Below are 23,475 nucleotides of genomic sequence, written 5' to 3'. Positions count from 1 at the left end.
TTAGATATAGCAAATGGTTGAGAAGAAGGTGGAAGTCACTATTAGCACCTACAAGCATGGTTCTTACTCTTGTCTAGATCTTCCACTGTCTCTAATGTAAATATATTATTTATTTGTCTCTTGGAATATAAAATACATTATCATGTAAAATCAATTCCAGGTTCAGTTACATCAGTACACATGAGAATGCCTTGAAATCTCAGAGATAGGAGTTGATCCTATACTTGACAGACACAGATGTAGCCATCTCTGATTCTACAGATCTCTATTTGGAACCATGTATGAACAGCATTAGGTGAACAGAGTAAGTCTTCAGACTACAACGGACAGCACTGGAACTTCTACTTTTTTTCCCCTAAGTTTACTCATTTTTGAGAGAGAGAGAGAGAGAGAGAGAAAGCATGAGCAGGGGAGGGGCAGAGAGAGGGGGAGTGAGAGAGAATCCCAAGCAAGCTCCATGATGTCAGTGCAGAGGCTGATGTGGGGCTCGAACCCACACACTGTGACATCATGACCTGAGCTGAAATCAAAGTCGGAAACTTAATTAACTGAGCCACCCAGGCGCCCCTGGAACTTCTACTTTTTAAATACTGGGATACATTCTCTGCAGTAATATATATCAGCTTTGCCTTATTTTATACATTTTGAAGAACATACTATTAAACACTGTTTAAACCTAGAGTTTTTGTTTTTTTCACGAGGAAAATGCTCCTGCGATGAAGAGCAACTAACATACTGGAACATTTAAATGACTGATGTAGGCTTAACTAGACACAGCTTGTGTGTTGGGGGAGAAGCAGATAAGCTGGATAAAGAAGGTACGGAATACAAATGTGACCCCTCCACACACACATTATCTCTATATACCCCCAAACAGGGAAAATAGTGTTTTTTAAAAAAAATGTTAGTGAACAAGATGGATGAGATGAGTCAAGTGAGGTGATCATCTGGGCTGATGGCACTAACAGGGTTAGTAGAGAGGAATGATATCAAACATAGTTGGTCTTAAGACGTTGAGTCACCCTGGCATAGACGAAGTTTGTAGCAATAACCCAGGTGAAGGCACACTTACTAAATTTGTTGAGGACATATGCTTTGACAATAGGTATATTTGATGATAAAAACCAAGATTCAATGCCACAACAAAACAAAGACTCCAAGGAAGATTCTAGTATTTGAATATAGTTAAGGCTGGGGTGGGGGTAGTTCTTTTCCCAACTTGGGGGAAAGAGGGACGCCAGGTGGACATCACTTGAGAGCTGAAAGGACACACAGATTTCTGAATATTAGACTGTATTAATTCCCAATCTCAGTCCCCAAACTAGACAGATCTAATCCTAGCTTTACTAAACTTTTAACTCCACCTGAGGGCTCACTTTACCTCCATGTTTGCATTGAAGCACCATGAAGTTCCATTTTCTTTCTTCCACTACAGAGTGGAAGCTGAGGAGCCCACATATCACAGCACCAGACAGCGGTGGCATCTTTCTACGTCCATTTCTACTTCCAGACCATTATTTCTCCATCTTCATTTACCAATCCCTGCTTCTCTGAGGCTCACACCACTAGTCTGTACTATAATTCTCTTATTCCCCCCATTCTACCATACAGGTCTAAATTCCAGGATCTATAAATCTAACTGTCTACTGGAAATCCTCACTTGGATATAAAGCAACTCAAATTCAAACCATCAGCTACTGGCTTCTACCTCTTCTTTCCTTTTTTATAGGCTATCTATACATTCACTCTTGCAATTTGGCTTTGACTTCCCATCCCAGCTCTTGAAAGTCTCACCAGGTTACCTTTTTTGGCCCACCCCTAGGTTTCTGTCCTGTCAGATTCTCTACACATCTAATTTTGGTGTCGTCTGTAAGAGGGATACATATGATTTTCCTTTCTGCTTATTTATATTTTCTATTTTTTCTATAACAAATATCTATAACCTATGTAAAAAATACATATACAACTCCCCACTGCAATTTTTCTCTACAGATCACTAGAATCTCGGGAAAAGGTCCAAACTCCATCCACAGCCCATCATGCCCTTGCTCTAGTGCTACTGAACTCTTACAAATCTCTTTCAGTTCTTTGAATGACTCTTGTGCTCCCTTGCTTCTATCTTACTCATCATCTGAAGCTTGATTCAGGTATCCATTTACTTTTCAACTTTTCCAGGAGAGGGAATTTTCCATGAGCTGTTGCCCCTTCTCTTCCTCTCCCAACAACCACACCTGCCCCCAATCCCACAGTAAGGGTTAGAGACTTCTTCAACTTTACACACTACTCTGAGCTCATCTCCACCATGCAACTTATCCTAAGCTATATAACATAAGCTCCTCTTTATTTCCCCAACTGCTAGTACAGAACCTAGCATGCAGTAGGGACTCAAATGTTAGCTGAATAAACAACTCAAGGAACACCTGGAATACAACTATTATCTTGGCCTGGTGCTTTTTAAAAAAATCTCTGGCTTTGAGCCATAACAGTATTTTTTTATGATGTTCCAGGTAGAAGGTGAAGATAGCCATTGTTCATGCAGTTCCAGAGGGCACCAGAGGGACCAACAGAGGGACCTACTGAAGGCAGATTTGAACTTTCTTATTATATATCTACCTTCTCAAATATTACCTACTATGTGAGAGAGCTCTCTGTGGCCTGAATTGCAACAACTAGTGGAGGATCCCATTAAGAATGCTGTTAAAGGAGTTCTCATACAGGGTATGTGAGGCCAGAATGATCACTCCAAGGTTCCTTGCAATGCTAAATTCTAATGTTCTATAAGTCTCTTCTGTGTGAGGAAAACTGCTAACTTCTAATAATTTATGTGAACTATAGGCTCTGAACCCTTTATTAAAACAGTATGTCCCTTGGAATGGTGGTTAATTTTTATTACTTGAGAGAGAGAGAGAGTGCACACATGCAAGAGTGGGGGAGTGGGGCAGAGAGAGAAAGGGGAGGTGGGGGGGGAAGAAAGAGAGAGAGAGAGAGAGAAAGAGAGAGAGAGAGAGAGAAAGAGAGAGAGAGAGAGAAAGAAAGAGAGAGAGAGAGAGAGAGAGAAAGAGAGAGAGAGAAAGAGAGAGAGAGAGAGAGAGAGAGAGAGAGAGAGAGAGAGAATATGAATATGAATATGAATCTCAAGTAGGCTCAGTGCAGAGCCCGAAGCATGGCTCGATCCCACAACCCTGGGATCATGACCTGAGCCAAAATCAAGTCGGATGCTCAACCGACTAAGTCACCCAGGCGCCCCCCAGTGGTTAGTTTTAATAGAAGTAAACTTCCTTAATATTTTAACAGCTCTCATGTAACTTTTCGAAAATGGCTTACTTTCTCATCATGACATTTTGAAACTTCTATATGCATGTGATATATAAAGGAACAAATGGCTTCAGAGAGAATTTTGGAATGCTACTTAGAATTACAGATGCTACTTTAGAAACCTACTGCGCTAGAGGATAATGTTCTCTTAACATACAGGAGCTATGGAGACACACTGGGTTATCTTCATGGTGTTTGCTATTAATGTATAAATAAATGCATTTATGCACAAATGGATAAAGCAATTAAAATTCATAACTTTTGGGGGAAGATATTCAGGGTAAACAATTATTTCTCTATTATCAGCTTTCCCCTGCCCCTCAAATCAAACTGAGTTTTCTTTTTTACACTTAGTTACAAGTCTTAGTTACACTTCTAATAATATGGGAGTAAATTATGCATAAGTGAACATGGTGCTTCCATCTCTACCTTCAAAAAAACTGTAAACTGATTTTTAAATCAAATGTTAATTCTTTAAGAATTTTCAAAAGAGGATTCAAAAGACAAATACTATAACCAAACAACAGAAAAGTAATCAGACATACCTGATCTTTCTCAAGTGTAAGTATTTGATAGCCAGTTGTTCTACTACAGATTAGTTTTCCACTACTATCAAAAGAGGCTAAGCGTAATCTAGGATTTAAAAAAAACAACACAAATAAAAAAATAAACATATGATTTTTTTAGGATTTTATTTTTAAGTAATCTCTACACCCAGTGTAGGGCTCAAACCCACAAGCTCGAGATCAAGAGTTGCATGCCCCACCAACTGAGCCAGCCAGGTGCCCTTAAACATGATTTTTAAAACCACAGATTAATTTTAACAAGCCCTCCCCCTCACTTTAATATTTACTTTTATCTTCCATATTCTTTTATATGATAAAAGATTTTTAAGTCTTTTCACATTCTAAACTGATCCTCTTTAGATTTATAAGCTTGTGCTATTATACATACCTAAGATAGAAAATAATTTATGTCTTTTTTATTGTAGAATATACATAAAATTTACCATTTTAACCATTTTTAAGTGGATAGTTCTCAGCATTAAATACATCCCCAGTGTTTTGCAATCATCACTGCCATCCATCTCCAGAACCTTTTCATCTTCCCACCTGAAACTTTGTACCCAGTAAACACGAATTCCCCATTTTCCCTTACCTCAGCCCCTAACAACCACCACTGTACTTGCTCTGTGAACCTGTCTATTCTAGGTACCATGAATGGAATCATATAACATTTGTTCTTTTGTGACTGGTTTATTTCACTTAACACAAGGTCACCAAGGCTCATGTTGTAGCATGTTTAAGAATTTCCTTCCATTTCAAGGCTGAATAATATTCCATTGTAGGTATGGACAGTATCTACACAGGTATCTGTTGATTGGCACTTTGGTTGCTTCCAACTTTTGGCCATTGTGAATAATGCTGCTATGAAGATGAATGTACCAGGTTCATGATGAATGTATGAAGATGATCTGTCCCAGTCCCTGCTTTTGGGTAAATACCCAGAAGAGAAATTGCTGGATCATATGGTAATTCTGTTTAATTTTTTGAGGAAATGTCATTTCATTTTCCATAAAGCATACACCATTTTACATTTCCACTAACAAGGCACAAAGGTTCAATTTCTTCACATCCTCATCAACACTTGTTTTGCTTTGTTTTTGATAACAGCCATCCTAATGGGTCTGGAAGTATCTAATTGTGGCTTTGATTTGTATTTCTCTGATTAGTGATCTTTCAAAGATGAAACAATGCGCATTGGCCATCTGTATATATTCTTTGGAGAAATGTTTATGTAAGTCCTGTCGATGTTTGAATGGGGTTGTTTATTTGTTGTGGAGTTTTAGGAGTTCTCTAGATATTCTGAATATTAACTCCTTATCAGACACATGGTTAACAAATATTTTCTCCCATTTCATGGGTTGCCTTTTTACTCTGGCGACAGAGTCTTTTGATATACAAGAGCTTTTAATTTTGATGAAGTCCAATTTATTTTTTTCTTTTGTGGCCTGTGCTTCAGTGTCATGTTGAAGAAATCAATGCCAAATTCAATGTCAACAAGCTTTCCCCCTATGTTTTCTTCCAAGAGTTTTAGTTTATCTCTTATGTTTAGGTCTTTGATCCATTTTGAGTTAAGGTAGGCATAAATATATGACTTTAAAAAATCTGTTCATTAAGCTATTTTCCAATTTGTCAGCATCCTCTCCAGAAAGACAGCCAGCTCAACTAGCAAAGTTGGACATTTGAAATCCCATAGGGTGAAGGACAATACCAGACATGTTTTCCTGGAAAAACACCGTGCTGTCTTTCCAGTTTGGACGTTTTATTTGCAAGAACAGCAGCAAGGTAACAGCTTTAAGTCTAGTTATCAATCCCATATCATTCATATTCCAGCCTACTCTTTCTGACATACTAGATCCAGACTTTTTGATTTTGATTATTACTAACACCTCACAGGAATGGAGCTTTATTATTTCCTTGCACATTCATATATATTGTATTACCAAAACTCTACTATTGTTGGTGTAAATTATCAGGTTTTATTTCATTTTTTTCCCCCCTAGAGGAGGAGTGTGGCAGGGAAATTTCATCCTACCGAAATGCTATGCTCCTTCGAGGTTGTAAACTGACAGATCCACTACACGGCTGATTCAGTGTATTACGTTTGAAAATGATGTATCGATTGGTGTAGGTTACAAGCAGGTCAAAGCCGAAGTTAAAACCTGTCCACCGCCAGCAGTACTAAGAAATATAAAAGAGAAAGATTTACTTCAGTTCATCATACTAGTAAGTCACAAATTAGAAGTTCAAAATGTCTTTTCTTTCTCTGCCTTATTCCAAATATTTCTCTCATGGGTCCCTTTCCCTTAAAGCTTACCACACAGAATATATCTGTGAAGATATATAAAGGCTTATCACACAGGCATAGTATATTTCAAAGCCAGAAAAGCAGGCTCTATGGTCATCATTCTTTAAGGGACTTTCCTAATATCACCTCTTCATGATCTGTTTCGTTCTCTCTCCACACTGTAATTCTATCATAAGAAATATAGCTTTTTGGGGTGCTTGGGTGGCTCAGTTGGTTAAGTGTTTGACTTTTGATTTCAGCTCAGGTCATGATCTCACAGTTCATGAGTTCGAGCCCCACATCGGGCTCTGTGCTGACAGTGCGGAGCCTGCTTGGGATTCTCTCTCTCTCTCTCTCTCTCTCTCTCTCTCTCTCTCTCTGCCCCTACCCTGCTTGCTATCTCTCTCAAAAATAAATAAACAAAAAATTAAAAAAAGAAAGAAATATGACTTTTCACTGCAACTCTAAGTAGGTATAGTTTAGGGGGCTGGGAGGTTAATGGAGGTAATAAGAACCCATTAAAATCTACCTTTAAAAACACCCTAAATTTCTTAAATATCTAACCAACAGAGTCACGACTGAGTTATTTATTTTTTTAAGTTTATTTAGGAATTTCTGCACCCAACGTGGGGCTTGAACTCATGACCCAGAGATCAAGAGTTGCATGCTCTTCCGACTGAGCCAGCCAGGCACCCCACAACTGAGTTATTTTAAATACCATCATGAGGTTCACAAGTTTGTTTGTTTAATCTATCACCTAATAGTTAATGAGAGATTATGAAGTGATGTGGTATGGTATAGCAAAGGAAAGTTAGGGCTTCAAGTATTTGGTTGACACTCTGAATTACAACATTAATTCAACAGTTCACAGATATTTACTGAGCACATATCCTGTGCCAAGTACTGCTCTAGGCTGAATAGCAGTAAGTTTCTGTCCTGGGAAATGTGTATTTTAGTATGTGTATATGTTTGTGTGGAAGGAACTGAGGGAATGGAATGGAAGAGAACAAAACAGAATAGACTGTCAGGAGAGAGTGACACAGTAGAGAAGGGGAGCTTGTAGCTGGGGAGCCTACTGGTTCAGACAGGTGGTCAGAGAAAGTCTAAGGTGATACTATGTGAGCAAGGCCCTGAGTCAACTAAGGAGCAGATCAGTAACTATCTGGGGAAAGAGTGACTCAGGCAAAGAGAACCGCAAGTACAAAGCTCTGGAGATAAAAACATGCTTGACATATCTGAAGAACAGCAAAAAGGGCTATGTGACTAGGGCAATCACTTAGGTAGACAGAAGATGGGGATGAGTTCAGAGAGTCAGCTGGGGGCCAGAAAACTTAGGTCCACAGTAAGGACATGGATTTCTTCTAAGTGCAGTAAGAGGCTCATGGAAAGTTTTGGGGAAGGACGTAACACCATCTAACTTACATTTACAAAAGATGACTTTGGCTGTTGTAAGGATAATAGAACGTAGAAGAGCAAGAGAAAAAACAGGGAGAGCAGTTGTGAGGCTACTACAATAGTTCGGGCAAGAGATAATAGCGGCTTGGACTTGGGTGGTAGTGGCAGACGTGCTTAGAATGTATTTCAAAAGTAGAGTCTGGAGGAACTTTTTATGAACACCAGGTGTGGTATTTAAGAGAGAAGAATCCAAAGTTTGGAGCTTGCTTATTCAATGGATTAACAGAGGGGCCATTTGTGGGTTAGAGAATTACTTGGGAAGGAGAAAGTTTGGGGGTGAAAATCAAAGAGTTCAGCTTGGGACTATTATACTCAAGATGCTATTAGGATTCTGAGAAAGTTGTCAAGTGGGTAGCTGCTATATGAAGTCATCAGTGTAAAGTCATAGGAAGTAGATGAGATCACTTCAGAGTGAGCACAGACAGAGAAGTCCAAGTACCCAGCCTCAAGTCATGCCAACATCTGTTGAGAAAGAGAAGGATGCAGGCGAAGGCTTGAAAGACTTAGAAGGAGCAACCAATGAATTGGGAAGAAAACCAGCAGAACACACTGTCCTGAAAGTCAAATAAGAGAAAAACCCCAAGAGTGAGTGCAGATATGTCACGTTGCCCAGAGCTTTTGGAAAAAGCTTTTAAAACTGCTTATTTGGCAATGTGGAAATAACTGACAACAAACAGCATGGCAGTTTCACTGGAATTTACTGGGATAAATGAATTGGAGTGAATTCAAGAGAGCATCAAAAAACAGGAAGTATAGACAAATATGGGCCACATTTTTAAATGAGTTTTTTGCTTAAAAGAGATGCAGAGATATGGAGCGCTGGGGTGGGGATGGGGGGGAAAGAATGTGGGGTCAGGGTGTGGTCCCAGATGCGTGGTGGTAGAGTATGTTATATGCTAAGTGAGAATGACGCAGTAGAAGAGAAAAACTGAAAGGTTCTGAATAGGTGAAAAGGGATGGAGTTTGTAATGAGGGGAGGGGATGGATGGTTCATCCATTCTGATAGGAGGAAAAGCATAGCACACAGGTACAGCTGCAGGTAGACTGGCAGAACTGTTTGGTAGGTGGATGGATAGGTTCTCTTCCTATTGCTATTATTTTCTGAGTGATGAAAGAAACAAGGTCATCAGATTAAGAATAAGGCAGGTAGCACTGCCCCTTCTGAGAAGGTCTAAGAGGTACTCAAAGAATGGCAGGATAAATTCACTAGGGAAATGAAGATCACCATGCAGCACTAAAGACCTGTTTCAAGTTTACAGTTACAACCATTCAAGTGAAACCTGTGGGGTAGGCTGTTTTTCTTTAATGATATTTATCTGTCTGGAAGCAAGAAAGTTAGGATTTAACAAGAATTGGGGTTTAGCCAGCTAAGTTTGACAGAGTAAAAAGGGAAGTTAAGACTATTAGCCAGGGACCAATTTTAAGATGGAACATAAAATGTAAGTAAAGAAAGTAGGGATGGGGTGAGAGGATAATGGGAAAAAAAGAATAAGAACAATGTTTTGTACATCCCTGTGGAGTTCAACAATTGTTGGGAGTCCAGGTACTAGAGAGTGTTAGAAAGATAAAAGGAGGTGGAGTCTAAAAATGGTATACTTGAAAAGGTGATTTTGAAGGGGGTGTATTATTTAGTAATGCAAAAACTGAGGATATGCTTCCAGGAAATGGGTGCCTGAGGTAGGGTAGAGCATAAGACCACAGTGGGGAAGATGGTCAAAAATCACCAAGACTGACAACAAGAACAGGGATAAACGCAGATAGCCCAGTGCATGATGGCTATAGTAAGTAGTGAGTAGTGTAGTAGAAAGCGCATGCTTCAAAGGAGCTGTGGTTCAATTAGGCATGAGGGAGGCACAAGGTCTGGAAGAGGCAACAAGGAAGACTAAGGAATAAAGAAGCCACCTACCTATTCCCCTTTCATATGCTGTTCACACATCACAATTATGAATGCAAACATAAAATAATTAACTTCTAAAAACAAAAAAGTTAAAATGAGGGAAAATCTGGGAGAAAAATAACTGAATGGTTAACTAAATTAGGCTGAATGATTTTTTTAAACATGTTTTTAATGTTTATTTTTTGAGAGAGAGAGAGATAGCAGATGAGAGAGCAGAAAGAGAGGGAGACACAGAGACCGAAGCAGGCTCCAGGCTCTGAACTGTCAGCACAGAGCCCAATGCGGGGCTCGAACTCATGGACTGTGAGATCATGACCTGAGCTGCAGTCGGACATTTAACCGACTGAGCCACCCAGGTGCCCCAGGCTGAATGATTTCTTAAGATGACAATTATAATTAGAGTGGGATTTTTAAAAAATGTAGTTCATGTCCTATTGAAATCAATTTAATGAGTCACAGTTAGCTTTTAAAAAAGTTAAATACAAAATAGGATCTTTGGACACAGCAGCAGTAGATACTGTTTCATAATACTTTTGTTTCATTTATACACACATATGGTAATGAAAAATATGAAAAAAATGAAAAAAAATGAAAAAATGAAAAAAAATGAAAAAGTCTAAATGTGGGTAGCAATCAAAGGGTTTGAGTGTCTTTTTTTGTTTGTTTTTATTTTTGTTTAATACAATTTATTGTCAAGTTGCCTAACATACAGTGTATACAGTGTGCTCTTGGTTTTGGGGGTAGATTCCCATGATTGATTCATCGCTTACATACAACACCCAGTGCTCATTGAATGTCATTGATTTAGGGTACTTATACAAAGAATGGATTTTTAAGATTACATAAAAGCTTCCATATAATTTCTTATTTATCGTAATTTCTGGATTGCTGAGGGATTCTCTAGGCCTCTTAGCTGGACACAGAAAGCTCAACATTCTCATGCAGGGCTGAATAATCAATTACCACTGAGCACCTAACTCCTTGCCTAGGAGATCATGGTATAGAAACTGCACCAAAAAGCTCTGCGGTATGGCAGATGTCATGATTGTTACTGAAAGTGTATTTTGCACTAATAGTACAATTTTCATGAAAATATTAAGAGTCTTAGCCCATGCTTACCTCACCATCTTTGGCAAGCTTTCTACCACACCTCATGCTATTTCCCTCTAGTTCTTCTTTATTGATTTCTTGAGGCCTAGAAATACACATAAGATGTGAAATCTCACAAAGATAGGCAATAGTTTAAAGAATAAGATTAAAAGAAGAGAAAAACTTGCTAACAGATATAAAAATGCCTTTTTGTGGTATAAAATTAGAATATACTGATTAAATTTAGTCCATTGCCTTTGCTAAATAAAAAAAAAAAATAATTAAACTTTAATGTTTCATTTATTGCCCTGACTTCTAGAATACTTTTATTAGGGCTCAGCTAAACCAGAGAAGGGGGGGGGGGGAATCTATAAGAAATTGTGCTCATCAAGAAAATAAAACACTTAAAAGTCTAACTATTAAGCAAAATAAGTTAAAATCTATTATTTAAGATGTGACTTGGTATTAACTACCATTGGACATTACTGTTTCACATCCAAGCCATCTTTTATGCAGTATAACCATGCAAATTCAGTATTTAATATTAACAGCTGTAGAATTTTATCAATTGATCTTTACTTGGTTCCCTACTTTAAAAACCTTAATCAACTAAGAGAAACTTGGTATTTCAAGTTATGATAAGAAAAGGCCATTATTATTAGCTTGGAGTTCCAAATGATAAAAGTAATACAATATATTCATCATAGGCAACATTTATTAAGTGCTTAGAAACTTCATCAAATTAAAATACTGAAACAAATACATAAAAAATAAATGTAAAAAAAAAAACTAATAAAACACATCCTCAACACCCAAGAGTTCAGTCTAGTAGAGAACTAAAGACATAAGTAATAATGACAATAATGCGGAGAGAGTTGTGATGTTAGGAGCATGAAGAAAGCACAGATTTACTGTCTGGGATTAGAGGGGAGATCTTCACAGAGAAGAGAGTTTGTTGGCATAGAGATCAGAAGTGGATTCTATGCAGGGGAAGGGCATCCCAGGTAGAAGGAATAGTAGGTAAAAAGAATGTGGAGCATAAAAGAATACCAAATGTATGAACCAGAGCCTAAGATGAGCATGAGAGGAAACGAAGTAAAAGATATTTGGGTTATTTTTATATTTTATGAGGAAAAATTTCAAACAAAAAGATAAATAAAATAGTATAATGAGCCACATTTTCTCACCATCTAGCTTCAGTACTCGTTTCAATTTTACTCCAAGCCCACTATTCCCCACATCCCTCCTGACTGATCATTTTGAGGCTAATCCTCCAGACATCACATCCTTTAATCTGTAAATAGTTCAGAATGTATTTTTTTTTTCAAATGTTTATTTTTGAGAGAGAGAGAGAGAGAGAGAGAGAGACAGACAGAGAGAGAGAGAATGAATGAATGAGACAACGAAGGCGCCGGGGAAGGGCAGAGAGAGAGGGAGACATAGAATCCGAAGCAGGCTCCAAGCTCAGCTGTCAGCACACAGCCCTATGTAAGGCTTGAACCCACAAACTGTAAGAGCATGACCTGAGCTGAAGCTGTGGGCTTAACCCACTGAGCCACCGAGGCGCCCCTCAGAATGTATTTCTTAAAGATGGGGACTTTTAAAATACGTTAACATAATATATATCACACACAAAGAATAACAATTGTCCCTGTCATCAAATCTCTGGACATATTTAAGCAGGGAAGTGACACAACTGTATTTCTGCTTCAGAAAGATAACCTGTTGGAAATGTGGAAGAGTATGGAAGAGGAGAACCCTGGAGATAGACTTTATTAGATTAGAACCTAACATCCAGAAAATACACTGTCTTCCTCACGTTAGTAGCCCTGCAGCAGTGAGCAGATGCTCTGTATCTGTGAAACAGAGCAAATCATTGGGTTACTACAATCATACATACACTTCTGAGGGAGGAAACCCACTTTTTTCAGCTCAGTCTCTTAGGTCAGACTCTATGTTGAACTCAGTAAAGATACACATGAGGAAAATCTTGAAAAATAAGAACACTCAACATTTCAAAACTGGATATAAAAGAAGTAGGATGATTTTGAAAATATTTCATACATTATAAAATGCTTTGAATCTGAATTCCATTAAATAGTTAACTTCCTTTTTTTGTTATTTCTATTTCAACAATCTGACTTTATTTGTGCAGGATAAGTATGCTGTGACTATATATGGAGAAAGATGGAATATAAATTATAAATAAAATAGAAACTAAGAGTCCTGGATAACAACCTCATAATCATTACCATGAGTTTGTATAACACTTTCATATACTCACTGTTTGAATATAAACATAACTAGGTCATATATTTTAGAAATTTTTTTGGTGTATAAAAATTAGCTAAAACAGGGGCACCTGGGTGGCTCAGTTGGTTGAGCATCAGACTCTTGATTTTGGCTCAGGTCATGATCTCATGGTTTGTGGGTTCGAGCCCTGCACAGGGCTATGCACTGACAGTGACGGGCCTGCTTGGGATTCTCTCTCTCTCCCTCTCTCTGCCCCTCCCCTCCTCTAGTTATCCCTCTCTCTCAAAAATAAATAAATAAATAAACAAACATTAAAAAAAAATGTTTTAAAAGAGGTCAGGAGCAAAAAAGGTCAAACCTTTTTTTTTTTTTTTAACGTTTATTTATTTTTGGGAAAGAGAGAGAGAGAAAGCACGAGTGGGAGAGGGCCAGAGAGCAGACAGAGGATCTGAAGCAGGCTCCGTGCAATGAGCGCACAGCAGTGGAGCTTGAATGATTTGAGCCAAAATTCAGAGTTGGTCGCTTAACCAACTGAGCCACTCAGCCACCCCAAAAGGCCTAACTTAAGGCCTCTTCCATATACACTCATGGATGGATTGTCTCCTCACACAGCCTACACCAGAGAGCTAGTATAAAGATCAAATAATAAATGTGGAAGTACTTCTATGAACTGCAAAGCACATTCAAAGAACAGATAATCTGCTTTCCCTTAAAATGAAGAAAACAGAAATATTTTGTGTGTCATATGCTTTTGGGGTTACAGTTACAGAGGCCTTGTAACTGGATTATGTTAATTCATTTCAGACTCAAAGGTCTTCAAAAACACCTATTAGTTAATAAAAATTAATCAGAATTTCCCACTACCACAAAATAAGGAAATTAGCTTTACCTATTATATAAATATGAAAATCATGCTTTGTGAAAGCATTTTTCTAAGCAATATTTAAGTATGTTGAAAGAAAATCATAACACTAGGTGAAACAAAGTATATGAATTATTCAATTTTTACAAATATAGCAAATGACTATTCAAACATTCCATTAATTGATCAGAAAGATATTAATAATATGGATGTTATAGAAATGTAAGAATAAAAGTTGATTAATAATCTTTTCTCTAACACCTCGTGATTTTTCAATACAATAAATGCATTTAAAAATTCATAGCAGAAGTTTTTTTTTTTTTAATGAACAATGATATCATCTAATATACTTACCCCACCTCACTGTCTTGTTCTGCCCGAAGCATAGCAAGCCACTGCTGTTTGTACACAGAAGATAGCCATTCTAAGATACAAAAATAAACAAAGATAAAAGAAGAATAGTAAATGTGGAAGAACATAAAGCATTTAAAAATTTTAAGAAGTTGATAAAATTGTTACCACTTCTAAAGTCAAGTTTAAAATAGAAAGCAATAAAGCTGGTAGTTTATATTCTACAAATATGCTACAACAATATGGCTTAATGATTTTTAGAGTGGTAAATGTTATTTTGCTTTGCTTTAAGATGGACTTTGCTTAGATTACATGCATTTAAATTAGAATTTAAATCTTTAGTTGAAAGTAGATTCTTGCATTTAATAGTTTCTTTTTCATAGCTCATATTAATTTTTATGAGAAACATATCTAAAGTAGTATTTTGTTTTTATATAACTTTTAATAGAAGAAAGCTGGATATTAAATTGTATCTTTATTAAATTACCTAAAAATAATTGCTAATTAATGGGAGATAAACAATTTCTGAATTATCAGATCAATCATGCATAGTCAAAAATAATTTTGGCATATCAGATTTAGGTAACTCATTAAAAAGACATTTTAAGTTATTATAAATGGAATAAAAGTTATATTTTTCCTTTAACGAGCATACAATTTTTTCCCGTAAGTCTTGGTAAACTGAAATTTTATTTTAAAAAATTTATTAAAGGGGCGCCTGGGTGACTCAGTCAGTTAAGCCCCTGACTCCTGATGGCAGCTCAGATCATGATATCACAGCTCGTGGGTTTAAGCTCCGCATCAGGCTCCATGCTGAATGTGGAGCCTGCTTGGGATTCTCTCTTTCTCTGCCTCTCTCAAAAGAAATAAATAACAACAAAAAAAACTTTAAAAAATTTGTTAAAAATATAGGTAGAATTGGCTTAGTACCATATTTGGTTTTCTGTTCTTATTTAATCCCAACCAAATGAACGGTTTTTCTACTTTTTTAAGTTAAATGATTTCTCAATCTCTACATGAAGGAAGAAGGCAAACCCTAGCATGATTAAAATCTGGATTTTCACTTCCTAAATCTCTACTCAAAAAAGGTATCCAGACGATTTGCACTGAATTATTGGTATCTCTCTTTAAACCTCTCTAGAAACCACACTTTGAATGTTTCTCTCAAAATATCCTTGCTATTATGCAGAAAACTGCTAAATATCTAGGCCACAGATCATTTGTCTTCAGTAGGTAAAGACTAGAAGTAAAGTTTATGTGAGTCAGTATACACATATATATACTCTGTATCTTACTGGAATGCATTCTGATTTTTAAATTCTTTTCTAATGTATTTTATAAAAAAAAGAAGAGTTGATCCTTTCTCATTAAAATAGATTTCTCAACTCACTAATGGTTATGCCTGTAGTTTAAAATGCATTGATCTAGAGAAACAATATGTTTTTCATGATCCATTTATAAAATTGGAATGAAAGGTTTATACATATATATTCTCAAATATCATGTAAGATATAGCCCATGAAAATGTCTTAAAATTTAATTTTAGGGGTGGTTGCTCAGTCGGTTAAGCATCCAACTTTGGCTTAGGTCATGATCTCATGATTCATGAGTTCAAGCCCCACATTGGGCTCTGTGCTGACAGCTCAGAGCCTGGAGCCTGCTTCAGATTCTGTGTCTCCCTCTCTCTCTGCCCCTCCCCCTGGCCCGCACTGTGTGTGTGTGTGTGTGTGTGTGTGTGTGTGTGTGTGTGTGTGTGTGTGTCTCAAAAATAAACATTACAAAAATTTTTTAATTTAATTTTAAAATTTAAGATTCTCACAACCTTTGAATAATCTCCTTTAGAACTAAAAGCACTTCAACAAGTTAAAAAAATGGGTACGTAGTTTTGTCTCCCTTTTCTTGCCTTAATCTAAATGAGTAAAAAGCTGAACTGGAAATCTTTCTAGTCACTGGTAGTTCATCCAGCAGCCCAAAAGGAAGTCCACAGAACACGGTTCAAATGCAATGTTGAGAAAAAAGAATCCCTGCTAAAGTGAGTTTGAGAAATATGGGATGAAATTAAATAAAACAGGTTCATCATTATATTGTTATTTTTTTAAAGTTTATTTATTTTGAGAGAGAGAGATGAGAGACAGAGAGAGAGACAGCAGGAGTGGGGAAAGGGGCAGAGAAAGAGGAAGAGAGAGAGAATCCCAAGCAGGCTCTGCCCTGCCAGCATGGAGCCCAATGAGGGGCTAGAACTCAGGAACCGTGAGACCATGACCTGAACCAAAATCGAGAGTTGGACACTTAACCTACTGAACCACCCAGGCACCTTGATAATTTCTATTTATTATTCTTTTCAATGACGTAGAGTACGATTACAATCAGAAAGATGTCACTTAAAATCATAATTCCATCATGTTCTCTTACCTGAAGGTACTAGAGAATCTTGTTCAATAATTCTTGCAGAGGCCAAATCACTGATAATATACTGTAACCTTAAATGCCTGAATACTGACACAAATGGTTTTCCCTGCTCAGTTTCCAGGAAGGCCATACCTTCAAAATCTACAAAAAACAATTTAAATAGGCATTCTTTTCAAATCTATTTATTTTATCCTTAAATGTTTTTAATACACACACACACACACACATTTATTAGAAAATAAATAAGCTAGTTTTCAAAGATTATATAAACTTGAGGTGTATGGATAAAAACGTAGGGAGATTTAGGAAGTAGCTCCAGGAAATTAACTTTGGTCCCAAGTGACCCTTGGACTGAGATTTCAGTTGTGCACCTTATTTCTGGGGTTTGGAGCTTACAGTGCAGCAAGGTGGGAAAGAAGGCTGGAGAATAGTAGTTTGGGTTATGGTATCTCTCCAGAATCCCCTCTCCTAGGGACTGAGCACTCCACTGGAACTCCAGAGCTCAAATGCCAACCTGAAGGGTCTTCATAAGATACACAGGACATGGATTTGTCTCTTGGGATTCATCTAATTTATACTTTAGCTACATGAGATGAACACCATTAGTTAACACATTCACCCTCTTCAAACTAGAAAATAATATACAAAGACACTGCAGCCACTGATTTGCAACACATGGGTAGTGTTTATTATTAAAGGAATTCACATTTATGAAGTACATGAATTTTTTTCTTTTAGGGAGAATTTAAGGATATTTCTAGAAAAATAGTTACTCTCAGTTGCATTCCAATGTGCTTTCATGAGTGCAAAGGAAAGGTCTAGAGTTACTACTATCAAACAGGAACTTGTGCATAAGCTCTAGCCTGTTTTCTACTAAACAAGGTATATGCATGGGAGCATACTCAGTCCTGCTGCTATTTAGGATAGGAGAAAAAAGTTGAGAATTGCTACTGTAAACTAATCACAAGACATGTTGGTGATAAAATGGGAAAAATAATAGTTTGTGGGATCAAACTATGGTGGTAGTTCAAGGAGTAATAATTCAGTTAATATTTGGCAAAGCATTTTTCTTATCCAGCTTTAATTCTCTCAGTGTAAATTAGGGGCTGAATTAGATAACTGCTTAAAGTCCTCTCCAGACCTAAAATTCTCTAGGTCTACAAATAAGTTAGGACATGATTTTAATAAATTTCAATTTAAAAAGGCCCCTAAAACAAGTTCCAAATAAAGTTTTCAGGCATACCTTTTCTCCTCTTAGAAAACCAGACATCTGTTTCAGTCAAAAGCTGTTTTAAAGATCCATTCCATGAAGGCACAAGTTGAAGGAACATCCACTAGGTTGAAAAAAGTAAATTTAAGAAAAAAATTACAAGATTTCACCAGGTTATGATTTTTTATTCAAACTGCTTCCACCTTAAAAAATAATATCTAAAAAGTTTAATTTCCAGTACATGCAATTGACAGAAGTAGAACTATCATATGACACACTTACAAGCTTTAAATTCATCATGGCATTAATCATGGCCCAATGATTAATGATTGAACTAAAAGTGTGTGAGAAGGAATAAACTAATTCCTAAAAAGTATTTAAGGCATCAAACAGTACACTCATACAGTCAAAAGGTTTAATATACATATTACATTAGTAATTTTACACTTATTCTACTAATTAACTAAATTTTGCTAAATATTGTATAAGTTTATAAAAATAAATTAAACAAGGGAAAAAAGAGTTTCTTATTGTCTCATTATTGTCTTCTTACTCTTGAGACAGTATGCAGAGTAGTTAGGAGCATGGACTTTTAAATCCTGGACCTGCCAATCAACAGCTGGGCCAATTACCCAATTTCTCTGGGTCTTAATTTCTTCATTTGTAAAATGAGCATGAAACTTCATAGGGCACTAAAAGAATTTGTTACACAAAACAAGTGTAACATGTTTTGAATAGTGCCTGGCACATAGTAAGCACTTATCATTACTGGCACAAAAGCAATTACAACAGGAAACAATGAATCCTACCAGTGGCTCAGAGATAGATATGGGCTGTCTACTCTTTCTTTAATGATTGCGTAACTTAGTTACTACACTTCCTTGAAAAAACAAAACAAAACAGTAACAGAATCTTATTCCTACCACAAAACCAAACAATTGCCATGATACAACTTAGACAGTGTCTCATTCCCAGATTTCAAAGCTGTGTTAAATGCAGACTTTGCTGCTGGGGACAAAGGGTTAAAGGCAAAATTATTAAGTGGGAAAAGCAGTAAGAGTAGGACTCACAAGACTTGGGTTCTGCCTCAAGTCTGCCACTTAAAAGCTATAAGAATTCTAAGTCTTATCATCTATAGAACAAGAATGATAGCCAATTTGTCTCTTCAGAGTTGTGAAAATAAAACTACATTAAAAATGTTAAAACTTTTCAAAAGTATGAAGTGAAACATATACCTGAAGTGCAAATAAGGTCTTCAAGGAATGTCGACATTTTTTTCCTTTAAGTTTATTTATTTATTTTGAGAGAGAGAGAGACAGCGTGAAGCAGGAGAGGGGCAGGGAGCGAGGGTGAGAGAGGATTCCAAGCAGGCCCCGCACTGTCCGCACAGAGCCTGATGCAGGGCTGGAACCCATGAACCATGAGATCATGACCTGAGCAGAAATCAAGAGTCGGATGCTTAACCGACTGAGCTACCCAGGTGTCCCAGAATGTTAACATTTTCTAGAAAAAGTGTGAAAATTTCCTCATAAAGTCATTAATTCAACTAAAGCTCAACTTTGAAAACATTTCTGAAAACCATATAAAATATTTAACATTTGTATGTAAATAATAATATGTTTGTTGTTGAAAAGAATCTGGGAAAAAAAAAAACCAACCACATTTCTAGGATAGAAAAGTATGTGAAACCAAATAAAGGAAGAGGATGGGAGCTCTCATGGCCCACCACTTGTTCTCAAGTGCAGACCCCAACAGGAAGAGAGGTATCTTGCATTCCCAACCAGAAGAGGCCTACTTTACTAGTCTAGCAAGAGAAAGAATTTTTCCCAGTTTAGCTGTAAGATCAGCCAACAAGAAAATACCATAACTCAGACAACAAGGAACTCACTTTCCTCCAACCAACTTTCATTCAAAGCAGCCCCTCCCAACTTCCTCCTTTTCTCTACAAAGTAATGTTCCTCTCCTTTGAGATCTGGACTTGCTTATGGTTTGCCATAGCTTACATGTCCCAAATTGCAATTCCTCTGCTATTCACAAATAAATCCATTTTGTTGGTAAGATAACTGGCTCTACTTTTAAAGTTGACAAGTATAAAGAATGCAATTAAAATCACTCAGGATAACAAATCTCTAAACAAAGACTTTTTAATATTTTGGCATATTTCCTTTTACTTTTCTTACTTTTACACTATTCCTTTATCAATGGACACTAGCTGCTTCCAGCTTTTCACTATTATAAGTAATGCTGAGGTGATACCCTTACATACATATTATGCCAATACCTTTTTAAGAGCTGTGTAAACATCCATCTCCACTTGCATCACAAATAAGTTAGATGAACCAATGAGCTGTTTCATGACATTTATACTAGAAAAGATAAAATAGAAGTAGTGAGTTTTCCTCATGCACAGGCTAAACCACCCTGGTAGAATTAAAAAATTTAAGTCTTTCTTATGAAAAACAAATGTGGAATTTAAAATTACCTCAGTCTTTTTGCTCAAGACAAAGAATCTTAGAAATAACCTATCTGAACACTTTTAAATCAGATAGTATACTATGAAAGGTCTTTCTTTGAATTCATAGGAAAACAAAGAGCACTGATCTGCTAGTAATCAAAGTTAAAACAAGGACTCAATAAGATAACTTTTATCTATTTATAAATATTTATTTTGATAAAGAGTGAGCATGAGCGGGGGAGGGGCAAGAGAGAGAGAGGGAGAGAGAATCCCAAACAGGTTCCACTGTCAGCGCAGAGCCCACACAGGGCTCGATCTTACAAACTGTGAGATGATGGCCTGAACTGAAATCAAGAGTCAGATGCTTAACCGACTGAGCCACCCAGGTGGCCCTCAAGAAGGTAACTTTTAGTATGCTCTGATAAAGTGGCAGTGTTCCTCTTTTGCCTTTCCTACTCATTCATTGGTTAAAAAAAAAAAAAAATGTCAAATTTCAGTGAATCATCTATATCTTCAAAATAACCTTTAACATTGAGGCTTAAGAGAACTGCTTAATCATAAATTATGTTTTCATTACTATTAAAGACAGTAAGATCAAGAAGTATATATTAGTTTAAACTTAGATTGAGTGGGATGATATCACCAGTAGCTTTTTTCCCCCCTTCCTTTAAGCCATAAAAAGCCAGAAAAACATCTAGGATTTTAAGAAGACCACTATAATTTATCTTCTTTTTGAAAAAGCTCACTGAGAAATTATAAAAGAGAAAAATGATTTCTAATGATTTCCAAACCAAATATAATGTAGAACTTCATTTATACCTTGATAGCACTAGGAAATGATTTTTTTTTCTGTGTAGAATAATGCTTCTCAAACTTTTCTGCCAAAGGACCTCTTAAAGGCAGAGGAAAGGAATGGATCCAAGAATCCAGGAGATGGTCTAGCCATAAAAATAACATTTCTACTACTTCTTGTATTTCACCTTTAAGGTTCAAAGAAACTTGAATTCTCTATATTCCAGAATTCTCTATATTCCATACTGTATTTAAACATAAAAATGTTTATCTTTTTCCCCACCCACGCCTGACAAAAAATAAATAAATAAAAAATTAATAAAATTGACATCACAGGAATGATCCCTTTAAGGGCAGAGACCATGACATAATCATCTCTGCATCCTTCACAGCCCCTGACAGAGTACCGTTATATACAGTGGACATTCAGGAAGTGTTTATGGAAGGAAGGAAGGAAGGAAGGAAGGAAGGAAGGAAGGAAGGAAGGGAGGGAGGGAGGGAGGGACAAGCAAAGGTAATTCAAAAGGCCAACCTGATTATTAATTTAATTTCATTAGGCTTCGCAAAAAGTTTAAAACAACTTCCTCAAACTTACTTTTACAATGAATGGTAAAGATAGTTTTTAAAATAAAACTTGTACATTCTCTAAGAGCCCAGCAAAAATGAAGTAACACTTGAGATTTCTTCTATGGTTTTATAGCAGCAATTAATTTTTCTATAGAAATTAGCTCAAATACTAGACATAATATACATTATTTATGACAAAGAAATTTTGAAGCATTTCTTTAGTTCATAGATACAGTCAAGATACCTTTCATTAAATTGTTGACTTTTTCATAAGGAATATGTTTTTGTATGAAACAAATAAACACTTTAACAAATAAATATTACTTTAGGATAATTAATTGCAAAGTTATTTAAAATTAAAATACCTGAGTTCCTTAAAAAGTTCAACATTCTGGTGAGTCATCAAATTGTTCAGGAGCCATTCAAGGCACCTGAAATTAAAAACATGGAATTATTTATCACATGATACATAAATATGCATTTATGACTTACTTAGTAGGACTTACAGTTAAAATAAAAACAGAATATTAGTCTTGCTAGAACATGCTCAAAGTTTTAAATTTAACAACTGAAAATTTAGTATTATTTTTGTCAGCAGTTATTAAGGAAATATTCCTTTTATATTAATAAGAGCATTTCTAATTAAGAAAACCTCATTTCAAGTTCGTGTTAAATCATTTAGGAAGGGGCTTACAAACTTCTATTACCTTCTTTATAATTTGAAAACAGGTCCCACAATTCTCAAGAGTTAAAAACATTGCCAGTAACTGTACTGATAGAATGTCTATGATGCCTACTACTTAAAAAAAATTAATAGAAACTTCCCTGTAAAGAATGGCCATAGTTTTTATAAGCCACATATAAACATGTATAACCCACTCATGGTCACTTACAAAGACAACACTTTCAAGGAATTTACTAATTCACCCAAATGTAAAAAGGGACTTTTTAGAACAAAATTCTAGTCCCCTATCTTTTTTTCCCCCCTTTCTTTCTTATAGCTATACATTCTCTTAACAAACCAAAGCAGCCAAATTCCAAAAAGTGGGATGGGAGGAAAAATAAAAAAGGTAACTCACTTTTTCTTTACAGAATCTAATCCATAGGTCCCTGCTGATGTGTAATAGCCACATACAGTTTTCACATTAATTGTTTCCTTCATTGTCTCACCACACTGCTGTATTAAACCATCCTGTAAATATAAATAAGCACTGGAAAGGCCCATCTCACATGGGAAAAATTAGTTCTAAATATGTGCTTTTACATATTAAAAAGTAAAAAAAAAAAAAAAAAAGGAAGAAAGAAGGAAAGAAAGAAAACTCATTAAGTGCAGCAAGCCTAAATTTTTAAGTCCAGTAAAAATACTGAAGAAAAAAAAAAAAAATCCAGCAAGTATTCAACTGAATACTTGGAATTAAAAATGGAAGGGGGCGAGGGGTAAAAGCAGTAAGGTAGTAATGTAGAGATGAATATTGCTTTTCTCTTTCTTTTCTATTCTTCCACACTCTGGGACCTTTGCAAATTTAAGCGGCATTCTGTCTGTTTTGCCTGTTCTTTTTAAATTAAGATCTCTTAACATACTCAGTTGACTATGTGATGGAGCTAGGCAAGTAAACAGTATGAATCATCATAAAGTGTTTATTAAAGTATAAAACACTCATCAATTTCTAAGAGATGCACCTAAAACACATTATTTTAAACTTACACTGCAATATTAATCTAAAATGTTTATATGTAAGATTTCAAATGAACTTTATTCAATATATGGGAAGAATGTCACTTTTTACTTAAATTTCTGAAATATATTCATCATGCAAGTATATTATTAAATTAGTTAGTTAAGTCATAAAGGTAATGCAGAAAATGGGATTTAGGACAAAACCAAAAGGACTAAAGTTAGAAAACAAAGTGTACTTGTTGGAAGTAAGTATTGAAAGGATCACAACATTTAAAAAACCAAATGATCTCAG

General features: G+C 36.1%; 1 protein-coding gene across 2 annotated transcripts in view; it reads right to left on the bottom strand.

Annotated features, from left to right (window-relative positions):
- The window catches only part of GMCL1 (germ cell-less 1, spermatogenesis associated), a 37,206-nt gene that overhangs the window by 1,557 nt on the left and 12,174 nt on the right, over positions 1-23,475 (bottom strand). Inside the window, exons 5-13 of one of the 2 annotated variants that reach the window (XM_015538042.2) lie at positions 22,585-22,697; positions 21,871-21,936; positions 19,973-20,057; positions 17,725-17,815; positions 16,485-16,622; positions 14,076-14,145; positions 10,637-10,712; positions 5,914-6,059; positions 3,861-3,948 (exon numbers count right to left, since the gene is read on the bottom strand). In XM_015538042.2, the coding sequence (XP_015393528.2) occupies positions 3,861-3,948; positions 5,914-6,059; positions 10,637-10,712; positions 14,076-14,145; positions 16,485-16,622; positions 17,725-17,815; positions 19,973-20,057; positions 21,871-21,936; positions 22,585-22,697 (873 nt within the window). The remainder of the gene's footprint in view (positions 1-3,860; positions 3,949-5,913; positions 6,060-10,636; positions 10,713-14,075; positions 14,146-16,484; positions 16,623-17,724; positions 17,816-19,972; positions 20,058-21,870; positions 21,937-22,584; positions 22,698-23,475) is intronic. The other variant, XM_042981644.1, reaches the window with a different exon arrangement.

This window comes from Panthera tigris, chromosome A3 (genome assembly GCF_018350195.1).
Source record: "Panthera tigris isolate Pti1 chromosome A3, P.tigris_Pti1_mat1.1, whole genome shotgun sequence".
Classification (NCBI taxonomy): Eukaryota; Metazoa; Chordata; class Mammalia; order Carnivora; family Felidae; genus Panthera; species Panthera tigris.
The sequence above is the reverse complement of the archived record's forward strand: the minus strand, read 5'-3'. Positions and strand labels throughout refer to the sequence as shown.